The following is a 27652-nucleotide window of genomic DNA, read 5'->3' on the forward strand; positions in this document are numbered from 1 at the left end:
GCTGTGACAGGGGAGGAGGGAAGGCAATCAGCCTAGGGAGGGGCTCAGGTACCTTCCAGGAAGCCAGCAGGTCTTGAGTTGTCTTAAGTTGGGCTAAGATGGCCTGGTGCTTACACTGCTCTGCACCCAACTGATTAGTCACTGGATGCGGGAGCCTGGGAAGGGGCGCTGCCGAGGGTCAGGAGCTGTGGCTGGTGTTTGGACTCCAGTCTCAGAAGTGTGTTTGCCCGGCTGTGGGCAGGTGGCTAGGTGTGGGTCCTGGGCCTCTCTCTTTGGCCTTGTTCTCTCCAAGATTATTTCCAGCTCACCATGGCTTGGTAAGTGTTTTGGGGGAGAAGATAATGTAAAGATTTAAATTACTGGACATTTAAAACGAAGACACTCCTATGGGACCTGATTATATAGGCAGAGGGGGTCGGGTCTGCCGCTGGTCTGGGCCTAGGGGCCGTCCCCATGGGGTCCAGTGATTCCCAGGCAACCATCTGGATGGGACCCAGGGCACTGGCCATTCGGCCCACAGGGTCCCAGACGTGCGAGAGCCAATGAGGAAGAGAGTGCACGGGCAGAAACCAGAGCTGGGAGGGCAAGTAACGCAGTCTTTATTTACACCACAAGAGTAACACATTGCGTGATGTGGTACAGAATACTGGACTCCAGTGAAGTGGAAAGAAGTTGACCATCAGAAGAGGATATCATTGGTCAGTGAAAATCCACCCACACAAAACAAGACAAGAATGAGAAAACCAAACACAAAACCTCCAACTCCACTGAGCAAAAGAAAGAACCGTCGGGCACGTCCAGACAATCCAAGAGAAACGGATTAAATTACAGAGGCGAATGGTGGCCACGGCCAGTGCGGAGCTCACGCCGGGCGCGAACAGGCATCAAGTAGGTTACAGTGTCGTTACAACTTGGTTTTCTACCACATTCCGTAAGAAGCTCTTGGGTGAGTAAGGTTCAAGCCCCCTTTATAGATAGATAGATAGATAGATAGATAGATAGATAGATAGATAGATTATATATGTTTGTCATTCTCATCAATTGGAAAATAGCGCCTCCACTATGGAGCACACACAGCAAAAAAACCAAACAAACAAAAACTGTTCGCTTTCTTTTTCTTTCAATAGGAGACTTTTAATCAATGCCAGAGACAAAGTGAGGCCGAGCTAAGAACAAGCTCAGCTTCGTTACAATGAAGAAATGGTTTCCTTTCGATGCAAAGTATAATTTTAAACCACAGTGCTCGCACAGTTCACGACTGCTTAAAGTGAAATCTTAGCCATAAATCACCTAAAAGTAATTAAAAAGTCAACACAGCTGTGCGGAAAAGGGGACTCTTTCGAGTCCGCCCAGTTCTCAATCAGAATAAACCGTCACAAGGCCAGTGAGGGCGGGCGGTGCTCGCCTGGCCCGTGGAAGGAGATAAAAAGAGACAAACAAAACAAAACAGAACAAAATTCCTCCAAATCAACTCAAGAGAGAGACAGGCAGTTCACTCTGAATTCTGAGTAGTTTCCCTAAAACACTGTTTCCACATAAATACAATAAACTCTATTATTGGTATGTCACAAGTGCTAGATAAACTTTTTTCTTAATATGACAAATGTTTAAGTAGTCCTTTTTATTTTTCTTACAATAAAAAGTACAATTTCTTAAGAATAAGTTCAATAAGACGCAAACTTCCCCCCCCTCTCCTTCAAGGTTTTGTTTTACAGAAAAATTTCCATCTTTTGTATCTGCAAATGTCATGAGAGGGGAACAAAAAGGCATTTTTCTTCTTCCCCAAAGCTGCCGAGTTTGGCGTGCAAAATCTGTATACAATATAAAGACATGCCGGTCGTACAGTCCATGCAACCTCCAGGTGTAGGAAACTTAAAAAAATATATTCATATATATTTATATCTATATATTTATATATGTATCAATGCCCATAAAACATGTGGGCCCAAAGTCTACAAAAAGAAGAATGGAATGAGCACATGGCTGTGACCAGTAAAGAAGGAATGTTCTGATCAAAAAGAAAAACAACAAAGTCCATTGCTAGTGCTGCAAAAATCAAACTTGCTTTGTGTCAGACCATTATGAAATGGTCCTTCCCCTTGCAAACAGATTTTCAAAAGAAGTAAAGAAAAACTGAAACACCTTGACAAAGTGGCCCTCCAGAACCGAAGCCCTGGGACGCTGGGGAGGGGCGGCCAGTCCCAGCGGGCCACGGCCTCCGGGACAGCCACCTGCTGGTGGGGCGTGGGCACGTGGGCACGCTGCAGCACGGCAGGAAGCCGCGAGGGCAGGGCAGACGCCAAGAGGCCCAGTGGCGTCATTGGGGTTTCCCTCAAAGGGATATAAAGTGCTCGCTTGCTGACTCCCAGCCAGTGCCCCCAAGGCCTTTGCAAAGGAAGAAAAAGGCTAAAGGTCCAAGGACCCACAGGGAGAGCACACGAAAGAACCCTCCCTGATGGGGTCCTGCCCGCAGATGCCGAGGCAGATCCTCTGCCATCTGCCCAGACACTTGCTGTGGAGAAGGGCCAAGTGCGTCTTCAAAGAAAAGGCTACACAGTAATGCTCTCAGCACATTTGTGAAGCTGGAGTGAGCTGACAGATGAAACGTGCCTCCCCCTGCCAGGTCTTTGCACAGAGGATGTCTCCATTTGAATGAGATTAGAATTTAGTCTCCCCATTGATAACCTAGCCACTAAGCAGTCCATGTTATCCCATCATCTGCTTAAAACAAAAAAAGTGAGATGATGCATTCCTCCCCATAAGCCATGGCGGGGTAAGAGGGCAGGTGGTAGGATCCCCAGAGGGCTGTGCAGAGAATGAGGCCAAGGAGGCCAGAAGAGCCCGCTAGCTGGGCCCTGCCACTGCTCTATGCCATGAATGGGGAATGGACCAGCTCCTCTTGCCAATCTGGGCTTCAGAGCAAAGAGTGGCCACTAGGGAGGGGAAAGTCAAACAAGTCCCAAGACCGTTCTGCCTGCTCTCAAACCACTGTCTCAGAGCTGACTGTCAGCAGCCCAATGACCAAGTGAATTCAAGAATCTGCACTCATTTGGTCAAAAGTTTGAGTTAATTTCAGAAGCTACCCTGTAAACTTTACCAAACTCCGAAACTCGGCTCTGGGTCCCTCCTGAGCACGGTGTGTCTGAACTTCTGCCCACAAGTCTGAACCCGATACACTTTGGAATGAAACTGGTGGCTTCATGTGCTGGAAAATAAGTTATCAGTAAAACGTGACTGTCAGTTACTGTAAGAGAAAAAGAGTAAAGACTGGCTGTCCTGGTCAGGAAATCATACCCTCCCTGCAGGTTCACCAGGCAACAAGGGTCCTTGGGCTCCTTGCAGCCACAGGCTCCAAAATCCAGGGCTGGCCATGTGGCTGCAGTGGAAAAACCCAAACGGGTAAAGAGCCCCACGTGTGCCCCATGCATTGCTGACATGCTTAAAAGGTCTTTGGAAAACTGAAGTTAGAATTCTATCCTGACGATGTGGTCAGAAAAGTTTAAACATGAGTTTCATTAATGCTGACTGCCCCCGGCATCTGGCAAGCCTCCCAGGGTGGCCGGGCATCCTAAGCGACCCTCCCTGCCCCTGCCACAGAGGGGAAAAATACACCACCCCTCGTAATACTACTAGTGTTGAAGGTTAAAAAGAGCCCCGGGCTTCTTTATACAGCTCCTAGGACAGACTAGGAAAGACACAATCGTTGGTGTCACTCCAAAAAGACCTACGGTCCCTCCTCTCACTTTCTGAAAATAAACTCTGACAGCAACAATTCCATATGCTGCAGAAAACTCATTGTACAAAAATAAAAACAAATAATTAAAAACCTTTGAAAGTTAAAAAAATGTACAAGCAAGAATTCAGAAAGGAAAAAGATTTAGACATTATTACCATTCAGAAAATCGCTAAATGGTGAGAAAAAATGTAAAATTCATAAAACAATGCTTATTCAGGATCTTTTTGTGAAAAATTCATACAAAAATCAACAGCAAATTTATATTCTTTGCTATAAAAACTCATTAGGTACATATGTGCATGAAGGCTTGGAGACGGGAGGGGTTCTGTTAGAAAATAATTAAAATGAAAGTACAAACTTGTAGGGTAGTTGCCCAGTGGCGAATGTGTTGGCGATCTGAAATCAAGCCAATCTGGAGCTTGAAAATACATGAATTTCAATCAGGATCCCTTTCCATAAGCACCTTGAGAGCCATCCATTCGCAGGGACCTCGGCAATCTGCATTCACTTTATATATATATATACTTTTTCTATAAATGCATTATAAATATTTTATCAAGATTTCATAAGAATCAAGTTTCTTAGCTTGGAATACATTGGAATATATATTATACATATATATATTTATTTATACCTAAAATTTAAGCAATACTTCATGCTACTTGCTTTTAATAAAAAGCATTCCGATCGTAACACTGCAAGTGTGCCTACCACATGCTTCACGACCAGATGGAGATGTTCAATCGTTATGTGACGTGTGAGAAGAGAACACTTTGGATTCGTTTAAAATTTGTTGGACTTCAAAACCTCCAACGGGATTTGCCACTTTTTTGGAACTACCTCCATTTTTCTTAAACAGCAATAAAGCAAAACAGGGACCGCCGGGCTGCAGCCCCTGGCCCCGGAGATGACGGCTGGTGCCCGTGCTTGGGGCGTCAGGCCAGCTCACGGTGCCAGCACTGCCAGACTCGGCTGGCCACAGGAAACTGTCCCACCAATTCCTGCTGTTTGTTTTTTCTTAAGGCATTGTTCCTCAGACTTCAGAAAACCCAGCCACAAAAATCCACCAGAGCAATAAAAAAAAGGCACAAACTCGCATCTTCCGATGGCTTTGAGAAACTCAAGCCAGCTCCCCCAGGCTCACATTCCTGTTTCTGTCCAGTTTTGTTTTCTTTAAAGGTCACTCCATCCCCCACCCGGGTGCAGACCCCCCACCGCACACCGCTATGGTTCACAGAGGCAGGCCACAGCCGTAGAAAACGTCCTCTTAAAAAAAAAATAAGCTACAAGATGAGTCGAGTGGTTTACACAGAGACTGTGGAGTTGTGGGTAATAATCAAACTTTAAGCACCAGTTTTAATCAAGTTTGTTTTGTATTATTAGATCTTTGATATTCGTTTTCTGTGCCTCGTGTCAACTGAATTCGGCAGCTCGGCCGCCTGTCGCCACAGGCTTCTTTCCTCCACGGCGCCCCTCGCGGGACCCACCAGAGTGTGCTTGGCTTGCGCGTGTCCGTGTGTCTGCGCGTCGCCGGCGTCTGTCCCGTGTTCCCTGTGAGGCTGCCACGCCCAGGTGTGCATGTGCGTCTTGAGACCTGTGGGCCTGGGTGGCAGAAAGGCTTCCCGTGGCTGTTGTACGCCGGGTGTCCCTGGATGCTCCAAGAGAGCCCCACGGTGGGACGCAGGCGTGACACGGGAAAGTTTCTTGGCTGAGCTTCAAGACAGAGACAGACAGACAAGAGAACAGCAGCTTCGAGGGAGTGCTACAGGGGCGGCTCCTCTTCCATGGGCTCCTCGTCTGGTCTGTGGATCCCGCAAGAGAAAGAGACGGGGGTGTGGGGCAGGTGGACCACAGAGAGGAGAGAACAGAACGTGGGTTAAAGGCTGTGCGCTGCCCCACCCGCCAGCCTACCCAGGCCCGGGGGCACCGGGTCCATCTGTTCAGTATCTAACGCTCCTCATGCGTCTCTAAGGGGCTTTGGCACTAGAAGGAGGGGGCCCCGCTGGCCTGTCTCTAGTCTGTTTGGCATGGCACGTGCCGTAAATGTTCTGACCCTGAACAGAGTGTCCCTGGACACAGTGGGGCTGGGTGAGCCTGCAGGTGGGCAGCAGGGCAGGTGGCCGGCAGGGCAGGTGCTCACCTCTTCTCGGCGGGCTTCACGCCCACGGACAGCGAGGCCATGGCGGTGACCGTCTCGGCTTCTTCGTTCTCACAGGTCTGAGCCTCGATCAGAGAACGCCCTGCCGTGGAGGTTGCACGCTGCAGGCAGCGCCAGTACTTGCCTGGGGTGGGGTGAGGAAGGTCGCTCAGTGACTACACCTTAGCAGGACGCACGGCGGCCCGGGAGGGTCCTGCGGGACCCTGAGCCTCAAACGAGATTGATCCCTTATGATTTTAAAAGCACCCGTCTTTGAAGAGATGCGAAGCAGAGGACTGCATGGCTACAAACTCGCGAAGACCGAGAATCTCTGGAAATGTTTCCCCATCGTGAGTGGCTCGAGTCCCTCCAGGAGCAGGCCTGCCTAGGACTGCAGACAGAGGCTCCTGTGGGCCTGGCTTTCCACGCTCCTTTCTGCCCTGGGAGCTCAGGAGTGGGGGCTGCCAGCCTGCTGGGTTGAGCCTTCCTATCTCTGGGAGATGAGCTGGTGGATTGTTGCTGGGGCTGAGGGATCTTCTGCCTGGGCCCTCACAGAGGCTGGGGGTGGAGGAGTCCTGCATCAGGTACAAGCAGGTGTATGTGGAGGGCTGGGCCTGGTCCAGGGTCAGCTTCAGGGCTCTGAGGCCAGGACTCCCCCACACAGGGAAATGGAGAGTCAAGCTCTGGACTACACCTGCTTGTGTAGACAGGCAACCATCTGGGTCATCTCAAAGGCAAGACAAGCTGGGCTTGCGACAATGACAGGGTGTGGGAGGTGCCTCTGAGACAGGCTGCGTGCCACGCCCTTGCACCCAGGACCCACTCCTTGAGGGTCGGTGCCAGAACGCGGAGGGCCTACATCCTGCCTCTTTGCAGGGCCAAAGGTTTGATCTAAGGACGTGGGCTTCTCTGGTCCAGGGAAGAGGCCGGAGTCCCCAGGGTACAGGTTCATAGCCATGGCTCCCACTGCTAGCTGGGGACCTAGAGCAAGTGACTTCACACTGAGACTGTCTGGGCCTTGATTCTCTAGACCTACAAAATGGGCTGATGGAACCATCCCAGTAGGCCGGGGAAAATCCAGTGGGAGTTAAATGTGAGTCTCTACCAGCTCAAGAAATGCGGCTGAAAGCAAGGCCTCCTGCTGCAGGCCTGGGGAAGCAGCTGGCAGTGGGATGGAGAGGATCTGGGGGTATAGGGGGACAGGGATGTGGGGCAGTGGGGTCCCGCCACCAGGAGCGTGTCCCCTGTGAGCACCCGGCCAGGCAACTTACTGTGGATTTCCATGACTTTCTCCATGGAGCGGACAGCGTTTGCATTGGGTCTTTGCTGTAAAACCTTTTCTGGGAGAGGATCAAGCTGGAAGAAAATACGTAAGAATATCAAGACTGCCAATATAATCCACACGTGCATTAGATGGGGTGTACCGAGACTGCAACTGTTTCCTGAGCACAGAGTCCCTTGTGGGGTGCATTTGCCCACAGAGTAGAAAAAAATAACTTTAAAAAGTCAAATGTGCTGTGGTATTTATTATATAACTTTTTTGTAAAAGTGGATTTATGTAGGTATTTTTTTAGGGCACTATAAGGTATATTTGTGGGTTCCTACAAGTAGCAGGAAGAAAGACGGCCCCCAGGAATGGGTTGGCACCAGCACGTGAGCTTGGTATCCACCATCGATGCCACAGGGTTACATTAGGGGGAGGGATGCTTACTTCATCACTTTCCTTTTCCTTGTCTTTTATTAATAAATAAAAATGTTTGCATATCCCCTGATCTTGGTTTTCTTTCAGGGCAGTGGAAGGTGGGGTTGGGGGAGATGAAATGGAAGAAGAAGTCAGATCTCTCAGAGGGAATCCTGCACACCAAGTTTTTCCCTAAGTACTGGCAGCAGATAAAAGCAGGGAAGAAGTTTATAGGTAAATGACGGGGCAATAGGGCAAAGCATTTGCAATACAACAATTAAAAATGGTTGACTGGCCAGGCGCGGTGGCTCATGCCTGTAATCCCAGTACTTTGGGAGGCCAAGGCAGGTGGATCACTTGAGGTCAGGAGTTCCAGACCAGCCTGGGCAACGTGGTGAAACTCCCTCTGTACTAAAAATACAAAACTTAGCCAGGCGTGGTGGTGTGCACCTGTAGTCCCAGCTACTCGGGAGGCTGAGGCATGAGAATCCCTTGAATCTGGGAGGTGGAGGCTGCAGTGAGCCGAGATTGTGCCACAGCACTCTTGTCTGGGCAACAGAGTGAGACCCTGTCTCAAAATAAAAATTTAAAAAAAGATTGATTGAAATAGATTATAAAAATATAGAAATACAACAGTTCAAGGACATTTAAATAACTGGAAAAGCCCACAAAACCAGGGAAAACCTGCTGGGTCTGGAACAAAGCTGGACCTGATCCAGGGGGCCATAGCACCCATGTCCCCAGGTGTCCTGGAGCCAGCCTTGGGCTGCGCAGGCTGGGCCTGGAAAGACCACTGTCAGGAAAGGATGGGTGAGCGAGGACAGACGCACAACAACTTGTCCCACAGAGGCCATCGGAAGGAGCGTTTGGGTATTAACTCTGGCTTCTGGGTAGAGGAGAAAAGACAAAGTGGCCCTGAGAATCTGCCTGGCTCTAGACACTGTGAATGGACAGCTACTATCAACAGTGTCAGCTCCGCCAGGGCAGGGCGCCAGGCAGCAACCACTGCAGGGCCTCTTTGGAGGCACACATCCCCACAGCAGGCTTCAAATGAGTGCAGCCGGTTAATTTCCAGGACGCATGAGTTCCCAAACACAAAAACCCCAAACAACACAGAAGCGAGCCAGCACGAGCCTGGGTCGGCAGAGACCAGTGAGGTTCCCAATCCCATTCTCCAATGAAGGGAAGTGGGCTCCTTGGACAACGGCTCGGTCCAAGGCTGGGGCAGGGAAAATACAAGGAGAGCCTGGACCACCTTGTGGAGCTGGGAAATCAGGACATGCCTGAAGGTCAAGGGACGGGTCCATCACAGGACACGCAGGGCCAGTCTGAAAGGTGCCCCAGGGCCAGAGCAGGAACCAGCTGAGCAGCCAAATAAACACCTCGGTATTGAAGCATGACCCAAAGTGTAAGATACCCAGGAGTTCACCGGGATAAGAACAAGTAACTAAATACACAGGGAGCAGAGACAAATCCTTGACATTTCAAGTAACGCACGTACCTACTCCCCTCTCCAGGAGATGGAGCTAAAGGCCTCCCCAACTCTGTCCCCGAGTGTGTGCTGCACTGAGTGTGACTTTCTTCCAGAGAATACATTTGGAAAGGCAGTAAAAGTGTAACCCAATGCTGGAAGGACCCGGCAAACATCACTCTCAGCAAATGACCAAGGTCAGTGAGCCATGTTGGCAGCACATCCGACAGGCAAACGGCATTGTGGTTCTGTGATCTTCCTCCCCAAGGCACAGAACCAGGAGAAAAAACTCAAACACAAACTGAGGGACAGTCTGCAAAACCCCTGGCCAGTGCTCCTTGAAAAGCCATGGAAGACTGAGACAAAAGACACGAAATGACTAAATGTGATGTGTGATCCCGGACAGGACCCTAGAATAGAAAAGGGGCAGCTGCGGTAAAGCTGGTGACATCGAATACACTTTGGAGTTAATAGTCATGGCCCAGCGTTGGTTTCTAAGTTGTGACGAATGACTCGTATCGAGGTAAGAGGTTCGCAGTAGAAGACGTTTTCCAAGGGGGATATGAGGAACTTGTACATAATCTCTACAATGTTTCTGTAAATCTTAAACTACCTAAAAATTAAGTTTATTAAGAATGTTGATTAGATCCTTAAAGACTGCAGTTTTTGAAATTATCAGTTATAAATTATAAAAAGTAAACATGCTGAGTATGTATTAAAAATAAATGACATTTCTGTATGATGAAACAACCAGAGATTTATGAACCTAACATGGAAGATTTGAGACCCAAGCAGGGGGGAAAAAAAACCCAGGAATGCACACCTAGTCATATCAGAGTAAAACTGCAGAACATCAAAAGCAAAAATAAAATTATAAAAGCTGCTAGAGAAAACAGAATCTTCAGAGGGGTAGCCATTAGCCACACACCAACTCCTTAACAGCAATGGAGACAAGCAGACAGTGGCTTAAGATCTTCAATGTGTCAAGAGCAAATCCTTGTCAACCCAGAATTGTTTATCTAGTGAAACTATCATCCAAGAACAAGGGTGAGATAAAGAACTTCCTCCTCACAAACATGAGCTGGGGAAGTTGACCACATGAGTGTTTTCCCAAGGGACACTCTAGTGGATGTATTCCAGTTAAGGCCGTATGAAAATAATCCTAGAAGACAGTGTGAGAAATGAGAAGGAACGATGAGCCAAGAAAATGATGTAAGTGCAGGAGAGAGAGCCTGGATGAAGACGGATGACACAGAGCAATAATAATGGTGTCTTATCAGTGAAATCAAACAAAAGAAAGAAGGAAATGAAATACCAGTCAGTGATAGAACCTGGGATGGGCCACTGGAGCTAGGGCTGCCGGATTTAGTGAAACAAAAACAAACAAAACCACTCACGGCCCTGGTTCAATTTCAATGCCTGATAAGCAAGTAGTTTTGCAGTGGAAGGATATCCACCTGGGTGTTCTGTGTCTACTCTGGCACCCTGGCACCCTAATTGGGGCTGGCCCAGTCCCGGCTTTGGTTTGCACAGAGGCGGGAGTCAGGACGCTGACTGTGTTGAGAATACATGCTCCAATTGTTGAAAATGACGAATGAAAAACAAGAAAATAGGTTGCATATCTTTGGACTCAGTAGAGGAAAAAATGGAATGCAGGAAACCCTCAACTACCCCAAGAGAAGGTGAGAAAAGAGAAAAAGGAAAGAGCTCCAGGAAATGGGGACAAACAAAGAATAAAGTAAGATGGTACAAAGGCATCTGAAAAAAGGGATCAAACTAACGGCAAATGACCCACGTTTCCACTTAAAGCACGGACCACTGGACAGGACATGAAAATAATACACTGCCCAGGCTTTTGCTGTTTATAGGAGACACATCTGAAACTTCCGGGGAAGGCTGAAAGTCACACAGGAAAACCGATGCTAGGCAGGCAAATCTGGCCAAAGGGCAGCTGGGGTCATAGCTCCAGTATCTGGCACAAAAGATGTAAGGGAAAGGCCATTACTGGATACACAGAAGGTTACTGTGATAAAACTTCAATTCATCACAAAAGGGCAAAATGATGTTAAATGTCTACATTTAGTAAAGCAGCTTTAAAATGTCTAAAAAGGGTGCAATGGAAAGAAGACAAGGGAGACTTCGTCATGTCTTTCTCAGACCCAGCAGACAATCGTCAGTCAGGAAAACCAAAACGTGAACAATACAATTAGCAAGCTCTGCTTAATGAACACAAATAGAACTCTGTGAAACAGACGGAGAAGACACATGATCCCAAACACATGTGGAATGTCTGGGCTGACCACGCACTGGCCCGTAAAGCGTGTCTCCACAAAAAAGTGAAGGCCAACCACGCTTCCTTTTCTTACCACAGTGCAATTTGTTAGAAATTGATAGCAAAAAGAGAACCATGAGTCCTTATGTTTGGAAATTAGAAAACACACCAACTCGTGGCTCAAAGAAGAACTCATAATAGAAATCAGGAAATGCTGAGAACCAAAAAATAATGAAAAGCGCTACCTATCATGATGCGAGACGTGGCTGAATGCCATGCTGGAGCCATTTACAGCCCTAACTGCACACATCAGGAAAGACTGAAACTAAATATTCAATGTAAGAAGTTAGCAAGAGAACACAGTGGTCCTAAAGCAAGAAGTAAAGAAAATAGATGGAAAAGCAGACAAATAAATTCTGAGAAGAAAAAAGGATGCTGCAGCTGAAGATGGATTCTCGGAAGTGCCTGATTAAACTGACAAGCTCCGGCAGGACTGACGGAGGAAACCCAAGTTCGGGGGGCACACAGGGACGACCCCAGGGATGAAAGGGGGCCCCGGCTGCAGGCAGAGCAGAGATGTAAAAGGCAGGAAACTGGGGACACTTAACTCTTGCCAAGAAATCTGAAGAAATTTTGGTTGAAATGGAGACATTTCTGGTAAAATGTAACTAACTTCTCAAAATTAAGAAGGAATAGGAAACTTAAATGGACCTATTAAAGTCACTGAATCTGTAATTTAAAATTTTCACCCGAAGTAAACCTGTGGCCTAGGAGAGTCCTCCCAGTCAAGGAACAGATTACTCTGATCCTACCTCCACACTCCTCCAGAGGACAGGGAGGAGAACACTCGTCCGGACCCAGCTATCACCCACCAGTCTGGAGGACAGTTCTCCGGGGGGCCTTGGACCCACCCACAGGCCTGCAGGACAGTTCTCCAGAGGGCCTTGGACCCACCCACCGGCCTGCAGGACAGTTCTCCGGGGGGCCTTGGACCCACCCACCCGCCTGCAGGACAGTTCTCCAGGGCGCCTTGGACCCACCCACCCGCCTGCAGGACAGTTCTCCAGAGGGCCTTGGACCCACCCAGGTCCCTCACACTCATAGTTCTCGAGAGTGACTGTGGACTGTGCTGGGGAACACAGCCTGAGATGCGGAGGACACAGGCCAGCCAGCCTGGCTCTGTCCCAGTCCTCCACCAGTGGAAACAGGCTACCCTTCAGTGCTTCAGCTCAGCGTGTCACACGGCACTTGGGGTACAAAATTCAGGACAGGCTGTTTCCTAGAGGAGCGTGCAGACAGGACTCCATCCACGGGGGCATTTTCTGAGCCTTGGGGGACCAGCTCGTGGTGCCCCGGGCTTCTGCCATCCCCTGCTGCCTGTCTGTCAGTAGTAAATCCGCTGCACAGAACGTGTGGGTGGGTGTTCTGTCTCCCTGGACTCAGAAAAGCTGGTCACCAATGTGCGGAGAACCTGCTTCACACCACTGCTCCCTCCTTCCCTCTCTGTCTCCTTCCCGCTCTCTGTCCATCTGTCTAATTCACCCCACTAGGAACAAATAGGGAAAAAACAATCCAAGAGAAAAACAGGCAAAAGACATGAACTTCACAAGAGGGGAAAGCCCAAGTGGCCAAGAGGCAGATGCCGGGCTGCCCAGCTGTGGCGGCCACGAGGGACCCTGCAGCCCTGCAGGGGGACCAGTTTTACCCCCGTCCGGCTGGCAAAGGTCAAGGGCAACAATGCCAAGTGCTGCTGAGGTCTGGTCACGCCACTGCTGAAGACAGTTTCAACCCTTAAAAAGCCTCTTCATGTTATCTCCTAAAGGTGAACACACACATCCTGGGCCCGTCACTTCCCCTCCTGGACATTTGCCGGAGACACGGTCACCTAGGTGTCCTGGGGACTTGCCCGGAAGTTCAGCACAACTCTTGTCTATCACAAGCAAACCCGGAGCAGCCCACACCTGCCCCGGTCCGGGCCCGTGCGGGATCCGCGCAGGCTCCTTTACAGAGGGGCCCCAAGGAAGGAGGAGCGTTGACATGTCCCTCATATCCCAACACCCAGGTAACGGGGCCCAGAGGGACGGCCCCGCTGCATGTGGCCACAGCTCCTTCAACTCTGAAGGCCACAAGGCTGGGCTCCGCCTTGCTGAAAGTTGGCCAGGAAGGCTTAGGCAGCCCAGATGGAAAGAGGAGCAAGCCAGACACACGACGTGGATCCTGTGTGTGCCACACGTGGCTGTGCGCAGATAAAACGTTTGCTGTTGGCATGGGGGGAGTGTGACTGAGTGTGAGAGTGTGGTGTGTGTGAGCATTCATGTGTATGAATGTGCGTGTGTGACAGCTTGTGGGGTATGTGAGAGTGCACGTGTGTGGTGTGTGTGAGACTGTAGTGCCTGTGTATGCGCACATGAGACTGTGTTGTGTGCATTTATGAGGGTATGAATGTGCAGATATGTGAGACTGTGGTGCTTGTGTGGGTGTGCCTACGTGTGGTTTGTGCATGTACAAGACAGCATGCGTGTGTGGTGCATGTGATGTGTGTGTGGTGCCTGTGTGTGCATGTGTGGGGTGTGTGCGTGCACGAGAGGGTGTGTATGTCGTGTGTGTGCATGTGTGACTGTGGTGCTTGCATGGGTGTGCATGTGTGGTGTGCACGTGTGCGAGGATGCGCGTGTGGTGTGTGCACGTGAGACTGTGTGGTGCCTGTGTGTGCATATGTGTGGTGTGTGCATGCACGAGAGGGTGTGTGTATGTGCACATGTGAGACTGGCATCTGTGTGGGTGTGCGCGTGTGGTGTGTGCATGAGCGGGTGTGTGTGGTGTGTGCACATCTGAGACTGTGTGGTGCCTGTGTGGGTGTGCATATGTGTGGTGTGTGCATGAGAGGGTGTGTGTGTGTGGTGTGTGCACATGTGAGACTGTGGTGCCTGTGTGTGCATATCTGCAGTGTGTGCGTGCACAAGAGGGTGTGCGTGTGGTGTGTGCATGTGTGACTGTGGTGCTTGTGTGGTGTGCGTGAGGATGTGCGTGTGGTGCGTGAGACTTTGGTATGTGTGTGCACGCTTATGTGTGGTGTGTGTGTACAAGAGGGTGCCCATGTGGGGTGTGAGTGTGATGAGGAAGAGTGACTGGAAGCAGCAGGCAGCCAGCTCTCAGGTGGATCCAACTCAGTCGCTCACACACACTTGGTTTTTGTTACTCTGTTAGAGCTGCTTCAGGTCCACACGTTTCACAAAGCATCAGGACATAACTAATGAGCTAAACTCCGGGGGAAAACCTTTTCCTCACAACACCCCCTACTGCTCCACGAATGTCCTCCACGAATCCTGGAGTGGGATAAATGAGATGGTGGCATTTTAACTCTGAAATGCCCCATGACTAAAGTAGAAAATTGGGCCAAGCAAAAACCTGCCTGGGGCACGGTCTCCGACCGGAGAGATGGCCCTTCCCCAACCTCCCGGGGGCACGGGCCTGGGCCACAGATCCCCGTGGCCGTCTGGTGCAGGGTCTTTGACGGAAGTTGGCTCGAGGCCCGACTCGGTGCTGCTCCCACACGACTCCATGGCCCGTCTACACTGCAACATGCGACACTCGTAGGGAACTTTTCACTGTCCACGGTCACTGGCGGTTGCAGAAAACTGAACATGGAAACCATTAAATAAAATAGTTGCTGGGAGCAGCACCGGCCTCCAGACGTGCGAGCTGAAGACAGAGGGGTCGCTCTGATAGGGAGCGGGGACACCGAGGCCCCTCTGCGCTTCCTGTCCTGCACACCCTATAACTCAGCCACTTCTGCTGCAGCAGCGTCCCCGCAGGCCACTGCCGTCACAGCTGGCGGCCCCGCCTGTGTGTGCCAGATTGCCCGGCACACTGTATATCAACCTTCATCAAAGGCCGCCGGGCAGAGGAGCGGGGCCCAGGCCAACTCTTGTGCATTAAAGAGACTTTTAAAGAGACCTTGATAAAATGAGTGCTTCCTGCTTTCTGATGTGTTTAAGTAAAAGAACATTTTCTTGTTAGAAGACCAAACGTGCATCAGGAAGCAAGAACAGGCCGTGGCTGAGAGCGAAGTTCCCTATTGTTATTTAAAATAACCAGCCAGAGAACCATAAGGCTTCGCTATGGTAGAATATATACGTCAGTTGCCTTTTAACTGGAGCAAAAAGGAGGAAAAGACTGTTTAATGTGAAGAAAGCATCTGTAAAGTGCTTTGGACGTTTTAAACAGCAGCCTGGTATTTTATCCAGCTTGTCGCTGGCCAGCTTGCCGGCTGCAGGGATGCCACCTGGTTCTTTGATCTACTTGTGATTTATGTTAACGTGAACACCATCTCTGACCAGCAAAGACGGCCAGGAGAAGGAAGGGCATGTCCTGGTACCTGCAGCCACTGCCCATGTCCCCTCTCAGCACCCCTCTGGCTGGCACTCTGATGGCCTTGGCTGCAGGTCCCATGGGGTTCCCCTTGGCAATGCCAGGTCCTGATCCTCCCCCTCAAGGCCCTGCCCTTGGCCATCACCTGCTGTCGCTCCCCTGGCTAAGTCTTGTGCACTTGGGGTTTGGCACCCAGGGGGTCTCACATACGCCAGGTCTGCTGTGCCCGGGGTCACGCACCCAGGGGTCTCGCTCTGTAGTGGGTCATGGCACCGTTCCCATCCTCCCAGGCCAGGCCGTGGTCCTGCAGTCTTTAAGGCAGCACTGTCAGCTGTCGGTGGAGCGGTGCAAGGGGACATATGTGCCCACCCCTCAGAAGATCCAGGGGTTCCAGTGGGGCCCAACAGACCACCTCCGGCCCGGCCCCTCTGCCTCGGGCTCTTGGTTTGGCCAGTCCAGCCTCCCCCACGCCCTCTGTGAGAGCCCAACTGTCCCTCCCGTGAGGTGCCTGCACCTCTGGGCTCTCACTGACCCCCAAGGTCACCCTGCCCTTGGCGTCCTCTACTTCCTCAAGCCACCGAACCTCCCTCCTGTCTGGGAGACTGCTGGCCAGTGCTCACTTCCCTGACCGCCAGCTTCCTGGCTGCCCAAGTCTGGGTCCAGGCCCCGTGGCAGCCTTTGGGTGAGCCAAGGCTCAGCGCTGCCAGTCCTGGCCCTCCCTCAGCGGCTTCGCATGGTCACCGGGGCAAGGCACTGAGCCCCGCCAACCATCTGCAGGCCTCACCCACGGCCCTTAGATCAGGAGTCACTGCAGAGAGACGGCGCCTTGCAGGTTCTAAGGAAGCTGCCCCTCTCTCTCGGATAGACCCTCTAAGGCAAGGGCTGGAGGAACACACAGCTGACGTGCACCACCCTGGCTTCCCCAGTCCGGAAAGGCCCCCTTGCTGGGCTGGGCAGTTTCTGTCACCTGGAGATATTTCTGGTGTGCCTGGCCTTTAGGCCTGTGTCTGAATGAGACCTTTCCTGGAAAATAAAGCAGGTTTGTCTCAGAGCGAATCTTTCAATATTTAGGATTACAAAACTGGCCTTTCTGGGAAAGCCATGGCAGCAGGCCTGCTGGGGGCGGGGGGCGGAGGATGCTCTGTGCTGCTCCCGCTTCCAGCACAGGCTGCTGAGGGGGTGGGGAGGGGCCCGGAGGATGTCCTCTGCTGCTCCCACTTCTGATGCAGGGGGAGACCCCTGACTGAGGAGGCCCTGGCTGGAGGTAGGACTTGCAGCCCCAGGTCCCCTCTCCACTGTCTCTGATGCTGCCCCTCACACTGGCCTCGACAGAAAGGGAGGGAGGAAGGTTCTGGTGCTGCGGCGGCCTGGGGCCCTAGGAAGGTGGGGGTCTTGTCTGCTCACAATAAGACCCTGCTCTCACAAGCAGACCCAGGTCAGGAATGCGCGGCTTCCTCTGCTAAAGCGGCCCCCAGTTAGCAGCAAGCCACCAATCATTTGGAAAGCAACCTGCTTCCCAGGGACAGAGGGCAGAGGTTGTGGAGGTGGGAACTGACTGTGACCACTGGGGTTCCTCTCATAATGGGGTTTGCACTGGGGAAGAAGACCCCTTTTTGTTCTAACACAACGAGAATGCCAGCACCCATGCCCACGTGCATGAGGCATCCTCTGCAAGGTGCCCTGTGTGCTGGCCACCTCGAGGCCCAGCACACGCTGAGGCCACCCACAGACAGTGGGCCAGAGAGCAGACCCTGCCTCTGCATTTTCCAGAACCAGGCGAACGATGCCTGCACACCAGACCTCACGAGAGCTGTGCTTAACTACAGGGGTCCGTGGCCTCCTGTGCGGCCTGACATTTCCCCCCCTGCTTGTGACCTCGAGTGCCTCTGGGTGCTGCCCCGAGCTGCACGGCACCCGGATCGTCCTGGAGTGAGCAGGGCCGGCTTTCCATTGGGGGAGGCTTGTGCAGAGTGTCCTGGGATGGCTGAGTTCCTGTCGTCCCTCTGCCCCCCTGCATAATGCCAGGCCAGAGCACCTGTCAGTAGGAGCCATCAGACACCAGAGCCCAGGGTGCAGGGCACCTGTGACTCTGTGACCGCCCATCTGATGAACAGAGGGCCTGGGACCAGCACCTCGGTCTGGGGCACCCACGGGCAGGCAAAAGCCAGCACTGACCCGAGGGCGTCTGAGTGGCTGCTGCCCTACTGGTTCCCCAAACAGAAGGGGCAGGGGAGATTTTTTATAAAGACAGGTGAGGTCGGATGGCAGAGTGCTGCCCTTTCCTTGAGCTGAAAATGAGGATGCTGCTTCCCGAGAAGCCCCCCAGAGTAGGGGCTGAGCATCCGAAGGGGGTGAAAACCACTGAGCACCAGGACACCCCCACTAAGTGCCCTGTCACCCTGACTCTTCTGAGACTGTCCTCAGGACTGCCAGGCTGGGGACAGCAGTCCCAGAGGGCACGGGAGGCAGACTCCCACCAGGCCCCCCAGCAAGGCTTCTGCATCTGGCGTGCTGGAACCTCAGCACTGCCCTGCTCTACACTTCCTGTGGTCAAGTGATGCGGACACATGGCCCTCGAGTCCCCCACACTTCGGGTGGCTGTTCTCAGGACCTGCACTGGAGCAGGGAGGCCCGGGCCCCAACATCATGCTGGAATGGAACGCTGCAGGTGGTGCTCTCACCCCAAGCCCCTGGAACGTTCTTTTTCTCTGCCCAGGCCTCGGAGGCCCGGCTGTACAGACCACAGCGTCTCTGACCCCCTCCGGCGGTGTTGGTAGGGACACAGCAGGGAGCCATGTTCCTGGGGGCTCAGAGCAGCAGACAGGCCTGCTGGGCAGAAGAGCCCCAGCCCGCCTCAGGGCCACTGACCGAAACCCACATGAGGATTCCCTAGAGAAGCTGACTGTCCACAGAGGACATGAAGAGAGACACAGAAAACCTCTGGTCACAACGTGCTCCATGTAACGGACAGAGGGACCCTGAACCGGAAGGGTGCAGCTGCACTGCAGAGGACCCTGAGCCATCTTCTCACGACAAAAGGGCTCCTTCCAGTCCTGCCTCACCCACCTCTTCCAGCCATCATCACAGTTCTGCCACACGTAGAGCTACGCGGGGGTGGGGGGCAGGTGCAAGGCAGACCAGTGGCATCCACGTGGTCAGAGACCCACTGGCTTTCACACTCTGGGGCTCTCGGGCAGCCAGGCCACAACGCCAAGCCTGTCAGTGTGGAGTGTCCCGTGGGGGTCTCTGGGGTCTTCGTACCTCATTTCCCAGCAAGGCAGAAACGCATGCTTCGGAGGCGTCGCAAATGGCGGTCAGGTCGTGGCCTCCCTCGAGGGCCAGGACAATCCGGCCGCCAGCCAGGCCCATCAGCTGCTTCGTCAGGTACCCAAAGCCTGCAACGGGAAACGGGAGACTGCGGTGTGAACGGGGAAGGGCCGCGGCCAGTGCAGCCCAGAAACGTATCTCACGGCATTGTAAGAAGACTGGGGGCTGGGGTGGCGAGACACACGGCCGGGCCGGGTTTGGTTTAATAAATTTGCTGAGGAGTTTCGGCTTTGGATTTCCTCTTTGATCTGTTTGAGAATAGGAATTATGGCTTCAATGCTTTGATTTTTAATCAGCAAATCATCTGCTCTAGGGGATGAGGGCAGCCAGCCCCACTCAGAGGCCGCAGGCCACCTGCCCTTTGGCCCCCTCAGAGGGGCTATGGCCATGCTCTTGTGGCCATGGCCCAGTGGGCTCTGGTTATCTGACATGCTCTGAACACGTATGTGTACACATGTGCACAGGCTGCATATCCTCCTGGAGGGTTCTCCCACGTCCAGGTCTGAGCGTCTGGCTTTGATCAGGAGCCACAGTCCCGCCACTGCACCCACATCACTCACCCCGGGAGGGAATGCCTGCTGGATGAGGGTAATCACCACCCTCAGCCAGGCCAGGCTGGTGCTGATTAGAGAGCCGGGAACCACGCGTCGCTGATTAGTGGCCCCGATCATGGGCTGGCGAGGCTGTAACTTCCCAAAGCCTCGGTTCATCCCGTCTGATAGGAACAGTGACGGGGCTTCGAGGCAGCTGTGAGGACTGAGGAGGAAGCTGAGGATGTGGTGGCCGCGGTGCTCCGGGCCGGGTGCTGTGGGGTGTTGGGCACAGTGGAAGCTCTTTGCCCTCTGTCTGGTCACTTTGCTGGCCACTAGGCCACACAGCCTGGGGACAGGTAGATTGTGCAAGGCCCCACAGAAGCTTGGCCACCAAGGGCCGCCTCAGGTCTCCTGGGTGAGCCACACCCTCCTCATGCAAGGACCTGAGAGATGGGCCCCACCTTGGCTGCCTGTGCCAACAGGAGTGGGGAGGGCCGCACACGATGGACGCCGGGGCCTTGAGGGCGTCACCAGGGCTAGGACCAAGGCCCCAGGAAGCCTGGGCCTCAGGAGGTTCTCCAGGTTCCTCGGGGACTCCGGGGTGGGGGAGGCGGCCAGGCCTTTGTATGTGCCGAGTGCTGATGCCAGGAGGTTTTCATCTCCTTGTGAGTTACGAAGGCACAGTGGGAGCACTGCTGAGGCACAGCGGGAGCACTGCTGAGGCACAGTGGGAGCACTGCTGGGCAGTCCCTCCTCCCACCCTGACAGCACGCCCCCTAACGCTGATCCCGAGAGGACCCCCACATCCTGGGCTTCCTCATCCAACTCTGAACTTGGCTGTGCTCCCAGCAACTTCCCTTTACGTTTCCAAGGAGCGCTGCCTGCCAGAGAAGCAGCACAGGGCGCATCTCAGCTCTCGGTGGGACCAGGACCTGCCCCTGGAGGTGGCCTGCAGGTTCCTGGGCACCTGCATCCCAGAGAGGGAGCCTTGTGTGCCCTAGGCCCCTCCTGGGCAAAGAATGCCTGAGGTGCCTGGGTCTGAGCTCCCGCTGCCCACTCTGAGTTCTTTGGGGCCTACCAAATGGACTGGTTCCCAGTATGGTCAGGACCTTGGTCATTAGTAAAAAGGTGCCTTTCCTTATCTTGTTATTGAAAAGGAGACCTGACACGTGGAACACAGCGGATCATGGACATGAGCAGAGCCGGCTCCTCGGTCATGCGCAGAACCACTTACATCTGGCGGAGAGGTTGTAGCCCCCGAGAGGTGTGGGGTGGCCCTCCACAGCGTCGAAGCCCGATGACACCAACACCACGTCCGGGGCAAACTCGCTGGCGATCGGCATGACCACCGTTCTGCAAAGGGCAGGAGAAGGCGTCACTGGGTCAGCTCAGAGAAGGACGGGACAGTCACGAAACCCCAAGGTTCCCTCTGGCACTGATCACGCCTGCCCCGCACCCCCTCAGCCATTGGCGACCTGAGGGCTCCACACAGCAGGCTGGAATCTGGCGACCCACGCTTAATTAGAAGGGAATCAACCTGCGTGTGATCCAGGCTCATTTCACACACATCTTCACAATGCAAGCCAACAAGCCCCACTATACTTGCTTAGTGAGAGTACTGCTGTTTCTTGATATGCTGTTTTCTGCATATTTCTGTAACCCCCATGGCACAAGCTGCATTAACCTGGAGGAGTGAAGCCAGCTCCCTGTCCCACCAACACCCCTCCCTGGCCCTGCCTCGTCCTCCCTGCCCAGTCCTCCCAGGCCAGGTCCTCCCTGCCCATCCTCTCTTCTGAGACGGGATTAGCTCCACTCGCCCCATCAGGCTGCCCTTGCTGCTACAATGCACTTTCCACAGCTCTCACTGAAGACACGTGCAGTCACCCACTGCCCCCAGTGCTGGGACTGTGTGTGGCCGAAAGGGCCGAGAGCCCTTGCCAGCCCTGCTGGGGGAGCCCACGTGTTCCTTAGTCACCCTAGAACACCAACACACACAGGTGTAACAGGAATTACAACGCAATTAAGACGCTTAAGAATCTTTAAAGGGAAAACTGATGACAAATGTAAGAGAATTCACTGGAAAAGACAGAACCACTGAGAAATTCTTTAAGTTATATTAGGGAAATAAGGAAAATATTCTATTTGGAAAGGGGAAAAAGCACTCCTTAACACAAAAGAACTTATCAATCCATAGTCTACTGATCTTATCAGCATTTGCTACGAATCCATATGTGTGCTATGAATGCATGTGTGTGCTATGAATCCATGTGTGTGCTATGAGTGCATGTGTGCCATGAATGCATGCATGTGGCATGAATGCATGCATGTGGCATGAATGTATGCGTGTGCTATGAGTGCATTTTTGTGCTATGAATCCATGCATGTGCTATGAATCCATGCATGTGCTATGAATCCATGCATGTGCCATGAGTGCATGTGTGTGCTATGAATCCATGTGTGTGCTATGAATGCATGTGTGTGCCATGAATGCATGCATGTGCCATGAATCCATGCATGTGCTATGAATACATGTGTGTGCTATGAGTGCATGTGTGTGCTATGCGTGCATGTGTGTGCTATGGATCCATGTGTGTGCTATGAATGCATGTGGGTGCTATCAGTGAGTGGGGAAGTTCAGCAGTTTCACGTCTCATTTGGGCTGCCGCCTTCGATTCTGAGTTAATAATCACCGCTGACTTTCAGAGTCTCCTGCACTCCCTCTGTGGGCGAGGGGAGCAGAAATATGGCCTCTCTTTCCTGGGGGACAGCAAGGACCCCATGAGAAAGGTGATCTGGTGTCTTCCTGCAATGGTCCAGGTGCAAGGGGCCTGTGCAGGTGAGGACAGTGGAACAGAAGTGGAGCCTTTAAAAAGGGACTTCAAAAAGTTTGTGGAAAAACTGAATTAAAAGACAAAAAATATAAACTTTATTTCTCAACTTAAGCTACATCAAGTCCAAGACACTTTTGTAATGGTGACAGCAGCCATTTAGTTCCTCCCGAAAGGACTGAGGGTCCTGGGAATCTGGGAATTTAACCATGTCAATGCAGTCTTTTTGTTTGTTTGTTTGTTTACATTAAATGAAGAAAAATAAGTGCCCTTTACAGATTTTTCTAAGATTAGGAAACAAGAAGAAGCCAGAAGGAGCCAATTCAGGACTGGAAGGTGGATGCCTAACAGTTTTTCTTCAAAGCTCTTGCAAAGGTTTCCTAGTTTAATGAGGAGTGAGCAGAAGCACTGTTGCGGAGAAGGACTCTTGGTGGCAGGGGAGGGCGGGGTGCTGGGCATGGTGGCTCACGCCGGTAATCCCAGCACTTTGGGAGGCTGAGATGGGTGGATCACCCAAGGTCAGGAGTTTGAGACCAGTTTGGCCAACATGGTGAAACCCCATCTCTACTAAAAATACAAAAATTAGCCGGGTGTGGTGGTGTGTGCCTATAATCCCAGCTACTCAGGAGGCTGAGGTGAGAGAATCGCTTGAACCCCGGAGGCAGAGGTTGCAGTGAGTTGAGATCATGCCATTGTACTCCAGCCTGGGTGATAAGAGCGAAACTCCACCTCAGGAAAAAAAAAAAAAAAAAAAAAGGCCTGTCAGGGGACGCTCTCCCAGCGATTTTCTGCGAAAGTGCTGAGGAACTTTCTCAAAACACTCTCACGATAAGTAGACGTTCTCATTCTTTGGTCCTCCAGAACAGGCACAATGCCTTGGGCATTCCCCAAACCCGCTGTAGTGACCTTTACTCCTGCTTGACCAGCCTGCTTCTACTGTGACTAGGCCACCTCTTGGCTCTCGGTAGCCAGTACTGAGGTTGTGCCTTGTCTTCAGGATGGTCCTGGGAAAGCCGTGTTCCATCTCCTGTTGTGACTCTCAGGACTCTGAGTCCACTTGTTGAACATTTCCACCGAAAGCTCTGCTCCTGTCGGCAGCTGATCTGGACGCGATGGTTTTGGCGCCCACTGAGTGGAAAGGCTGCTCAACTTCAATTTTCCAGGCGGAGCTGCGTAAGCTGAGCTGGTTGAGACGCCCATGGTGTCAACTGTTGCTCCTGCTGTTAACTGTGGGTACTCTACAATTACGGCACGAACAGGATGAATTTTTTCCCCACTAATTGATGTGGATGGTCTGTAGCTGTGGGCTTCGTCTTCCACACCGTTGCATTCCTTCTTAAAATGAGTCGTCCATTTGTAAACCGCTGATTTCTTTGGGGCATTGTCCCCATAAACTTTTCATAAAGTATCAGTGATTTCACCATTCTTCCACCCAAGCTTCACTGTAAACCTGCTGTTTGTTCTGGCTTCAATTTTAGCAGAATTCAAGTTGCTCTCTTCATGAGAAGGGCTCTTTTCAAACTGATGTTTTATCCTTAGTGCCTCAATCTAGATCCTGTCCAGATATAACAAGTTAGTGCGAATTTATTTTGGTGCAAAAACATTTTGAAACCTATGCACAGTTTTTTTCAAAACACGCATTTTCTATGAATTTTTACAAGTCTCCTGGTATTTTCACCACGAAGCCTAGTTTGCACAATTCCCACGTGTGCCGTGAGCTCTGGGGGACCCCTCACCATGCCCTTGTGGGAGAAGGTCCATGTTTTTAGGGGTTCACCAACACCTACTTTCTGGAGCTGCTCAGCCCAGCCTGTCCTGCACCGAAGCACACTTCTGTGTCCCTACGGCCTCCCCAGCACACGTGTGTGGGCCAAGGGCATCACCCGATGGGCGCCTCCCTTTGTATGGATTTTCAGAGGCCCCTCCCTGGGGGCAGCCAAAAATGCACTCACTGGGCCCAGGGTCCCTTCCCACCACCAAGGACCTTCCAGAAACATCACGGCAGAGGGCAGCAGGGCTGGCCCTAAAACTTTTTCATTCAGCTTTTATTACAAAATGAAATCCCCCACTAATGTCAGTGAAAGTATCAACTTTGACCGGAAGAAACAAAAATGCTGAAAATTCAATGTGACCCCTTTTCAGGGATGACCGCAGAGCAGAATGTTGTTGAAAAGTTCCTCTGATTTCTGATGGTGGAGGTGACACAACCCCCAAGGGCTTAAACACCAGGTGAAGATCCCGCAGGTTACTCTCTAGAGGGCCAGGGGTCATGATTACCGTCAGGGACACTAAGGCAGCGGGAGGGCCCATCTCAATGTCGGGGGCACGAGGTGCCTGATCCTGGTGCCCCGCGTCCCACGACTGAGCTCAGACAGGAGAAGAGTGATGCGCGGGACTGTGTGGCTTCGGCCTGCTCAAGTCAGTGCTGACAAACTCTGCCCTCCAAACACGCATCAAATCCACACCTAGGCAGTTTGCCCACCAAGAAACTCACTCCTGGAACTCAGATGGGAGTCACAGGAGACCCTGGGTGGCTTCTGAGCAGTCTACTTCTGTTCTTTCTTCTGAAGAGACCCAGTCCACACAATTTCCCCTAGAACTGCCTCTGCAGCAGCTGTAGAAAGTGCTTTCCGAGGACACAGGAACTGTGCCTCGAGGGCCATCGTTAGGGGCCGAAGAAACAATGTGTGAATCTAGACTGGGGGCAGCAAGCTTCCTGCCATGGGTCAGACAGGAGGCACCTGACCTCAGTCGGTGGGCCATACGGGCTCCACCGGGACCACGTGACGCGGCCCTTGTGGTGTCCAAGACACAACAGACAGTGCGTCGGTGTGCGAGCGTCGCTGTGTCCTGATAACATCGTACCAAGAGCACAGGCGGCAGGACTAGGCCCACCAGCTGGAGTTGCCCGAACCTCTGCTCTGGTCCTGTCCACACAACTTCCGTAACATTCTTCCATGCGCGATTCCATTCCCAGACTGAGAGGTTTCTTCTCACTACCCAGACCTCACCACAAAGCACGGCGATTTCGCAAACATGGTGTACGACACAGGAAACACGGCGCTGGCCTCAGAGTGGGCGTGGAGTTGGTGTCTGGCACTCCCGCCGCAGGGCTGGGAGGGGAGAAATCAGTCTAGTCAGTGGTGGGATGGAGAGAATGCCTTGGAATCCAGGAGTCCTGTGACTCTTGCCAGACCCAGGGCCCTGCCCGGGACGCTGGAAGGCACTGGCCCCACAGTCCTTTCTGACCGACATTCCGAGGCTTCCTCCACGGCTCTGACCAACCTGACCAACGGGCAGCAGGACTCAGGGGGGCCGCCCTCTGCTTTCAACTGTCCACATCATCCCAAGGAGACTGGCTTCTAATTATTTTAATAAAGTTCTTGTCATAAAACCTTTTTCTTTGGACAGAAAAACACATTTCCAGCCATGCTTTTGGTGTGGATTTTAAAGCCAAGACGTTTTTCAATGAAAACCACGGACGTTTTGTGCAGGTGCCACGTCCTTCGCGAAGCACTCTGGCTGCTGCTTTGCAGCAAGCGCACGTGGAGGGCTTTACTTCCCCGCTTTTAAGTGCTGCGGAGCCATTTTACTTCTAATCCCCGTCCAAAAAGAAGTCCTGTGAAAATCACCGTTAAATGACGTTCAGACCAAGAGAGTCTCTGGTGTCTAGGCTTGGTGTGTGGCGTTGCCTCAGAGCCAATCAAAACAAAATGCGAAAGATGAACCCAGGCTCACGGGCACTGGCACGTCGGCCACGCGTGAGGCTGCATGGGGCACAGTCGGATGCACATGCCCACGCTTATTTTCGTTTTCCTGGGCTTAGCACCCTCTAGGCTGTGATCCCAAGCACTTGCTAGACAAAAGAAGGTCAGAATGTGAGGTGCAGGAGTGCAGCTTCAGCATCTGTTTGTGGAAAAACTAAGAAATGTCCCTTCTCCTCCATGGGACGTGACTTCTTTGCCTGTAAAAAGGAAGCTGAGCACGGCGCTCCCTGTGTCTTCGGGGCTGTGCTGCGCCCTCCGTGACCCTCCTACAGGAGGAAGCTGAAGGAATGTCCCTGTTTAACAGATGCTGCAAAAAATGGGAAACTGGACTCACATTTTATTCCCAGAATTAAACTTTTAATAAACAACTCAGTCTCGGCCGGGCGCGGTGGCTCACGCCTGTAGTCCCAGCACTTTGGGAGGCTGAGGCAGGTGGATCACGAGGTCAGGAGATCGAGACCATCCTGGCTGACACGGTGAAACCCCGTCTCTACTAAAAATACAAAAAACTAGCCGGGCGAGGTGGCGGCGCCTGTAGTCCCAGCTACTCGGGAGGCTGAGGCAGGAGAATGGCGTGAACCCGGGAGGCGGAGCTTGCAGTGAGCCGAGATCACACCACTGCACTGCAGCCTGGGCGACAGAGCCAGACTCCATCTCAAAAAAAAAGAACTCAGTCTCTAAAACAATCACGCTGAGGTATCTGCCGCTGGCCTCTCAGGCCATCACTTTACGGAGAGTATTTCCATTTCCATGAGGTCACTCCCGGCCTCAGGGGCCACCTGAGGGCAGACAGGGGCGGGCTTGAAGTTTCCCGAGGCGGCAGGCCCACTGACCACGGGCTCAAGAGGCAGGAGAAATGGGTGGAAAGAGGGGATCTTTAGAGAAGGTTGGCAAATGCCTGTAAGGTGCACCCCCGGGGCCGGCAAGCCCAGGGAAGCCACGACTGTGGTGCCCAGAGGATGCCTATGCCCATGAGGCACGTACAGAGGGGAGCGTGGTGCTAAGGGGAGAGGGCAGCTTCTCTGTGTGGTGGCCTCTGCATTTAGGGAGGTCCCGTGTGAAGCCATGGGGTGCTATGAATCGCCTTCCCACGGCCTCAGTGTGGCTTCTCTGGCGCCTTCATTACCAACACAGCACTGCACCCTTCGCTCAGTCATCAGCCAACCTGCACCTGCAGGCTGAAGACGACGTCTCCCCTCGGCTTCCTGGGGAACAGAGCTGGGTCAGGACAGCAGTAGCAGGCGGGTGCTGGCCACTCTCCTCGGCTTCCCAAGGGGACAGAGCTGGGTCATGACAGCAGGCGGGTGCCGGCCACTCCCCTTGGCTTCCCGGGAAACAGGGTTGGGCTGGCATAGCAGTAGTAGGCAGGTGCGGCCACTCTCCTCGGCTTCCCAGTGGGACAGAGCTGGGTTGGGACAGCAGGCGGGTGCAGCTACGCTCCTCAGCTTCCCAGGGGGACACAGCTGGGTTGGGACAGCAGGCGGGTGTTGGCCACTCCCCTTGGCTTCCCAGGGGAACAGAGCTGGATT

General features: G+C 52.6%; 1 protein-coding gene across 1 annotated transcript in view; it reads right to left on the reverse strand.

Moving 5' to 3' along the window:
* Nucleotides 1-576: 576 nt before the first annotated feature.
* Nucleotides 577-27652, reverse strand: part of HDAC4 (histone deacetylase 4) — a 345400-nt gene continuing 318324 nt past the window's right edge. Inside the window, exons 23-27 of the mRNA XM_025404973.1 lie at nucleotides 20763-20881; nucleotides 18930-19063; nucleotides 7145-7229; nucleotides 5877-6018; nucleotides 577-5538 (exon numbers count right to left, since the gene is read on the reverse strand). Of these exons, the coding sequence (XP_025260758.1) occupies nucleotides 5499-5538; nucleotides 5877-6018; nucleotides 7145-7229; nucleotides 18930-19063; nucleotides 20763-20881 (520 nt within the window). The 3' untranslated portion in view covers nucleotides 577-5498. The remainder of the gene's footprint in view (nucleotides 5539-5876; nucleotides 6019-7144; nucleotides 7230-18929; nucleotides 19064-20762; nucleotides 20882-27652) is intronic.

This window comes from Theropithecus gelada, chromosome 12 (genome assembly GCF_003255815.1).
Source record: "Theropithecus gelada isolate Dixy chromosome 12, Tgel_1.0, whole genome shotgun sequence".
Taxonomy (NCBI): domain Eukaryota; kingdom Metazoa; phylum Chordata; class Mammalia; order Primates; family Cercopithecidae; genus Theropithecus; species Theropithecus gelada.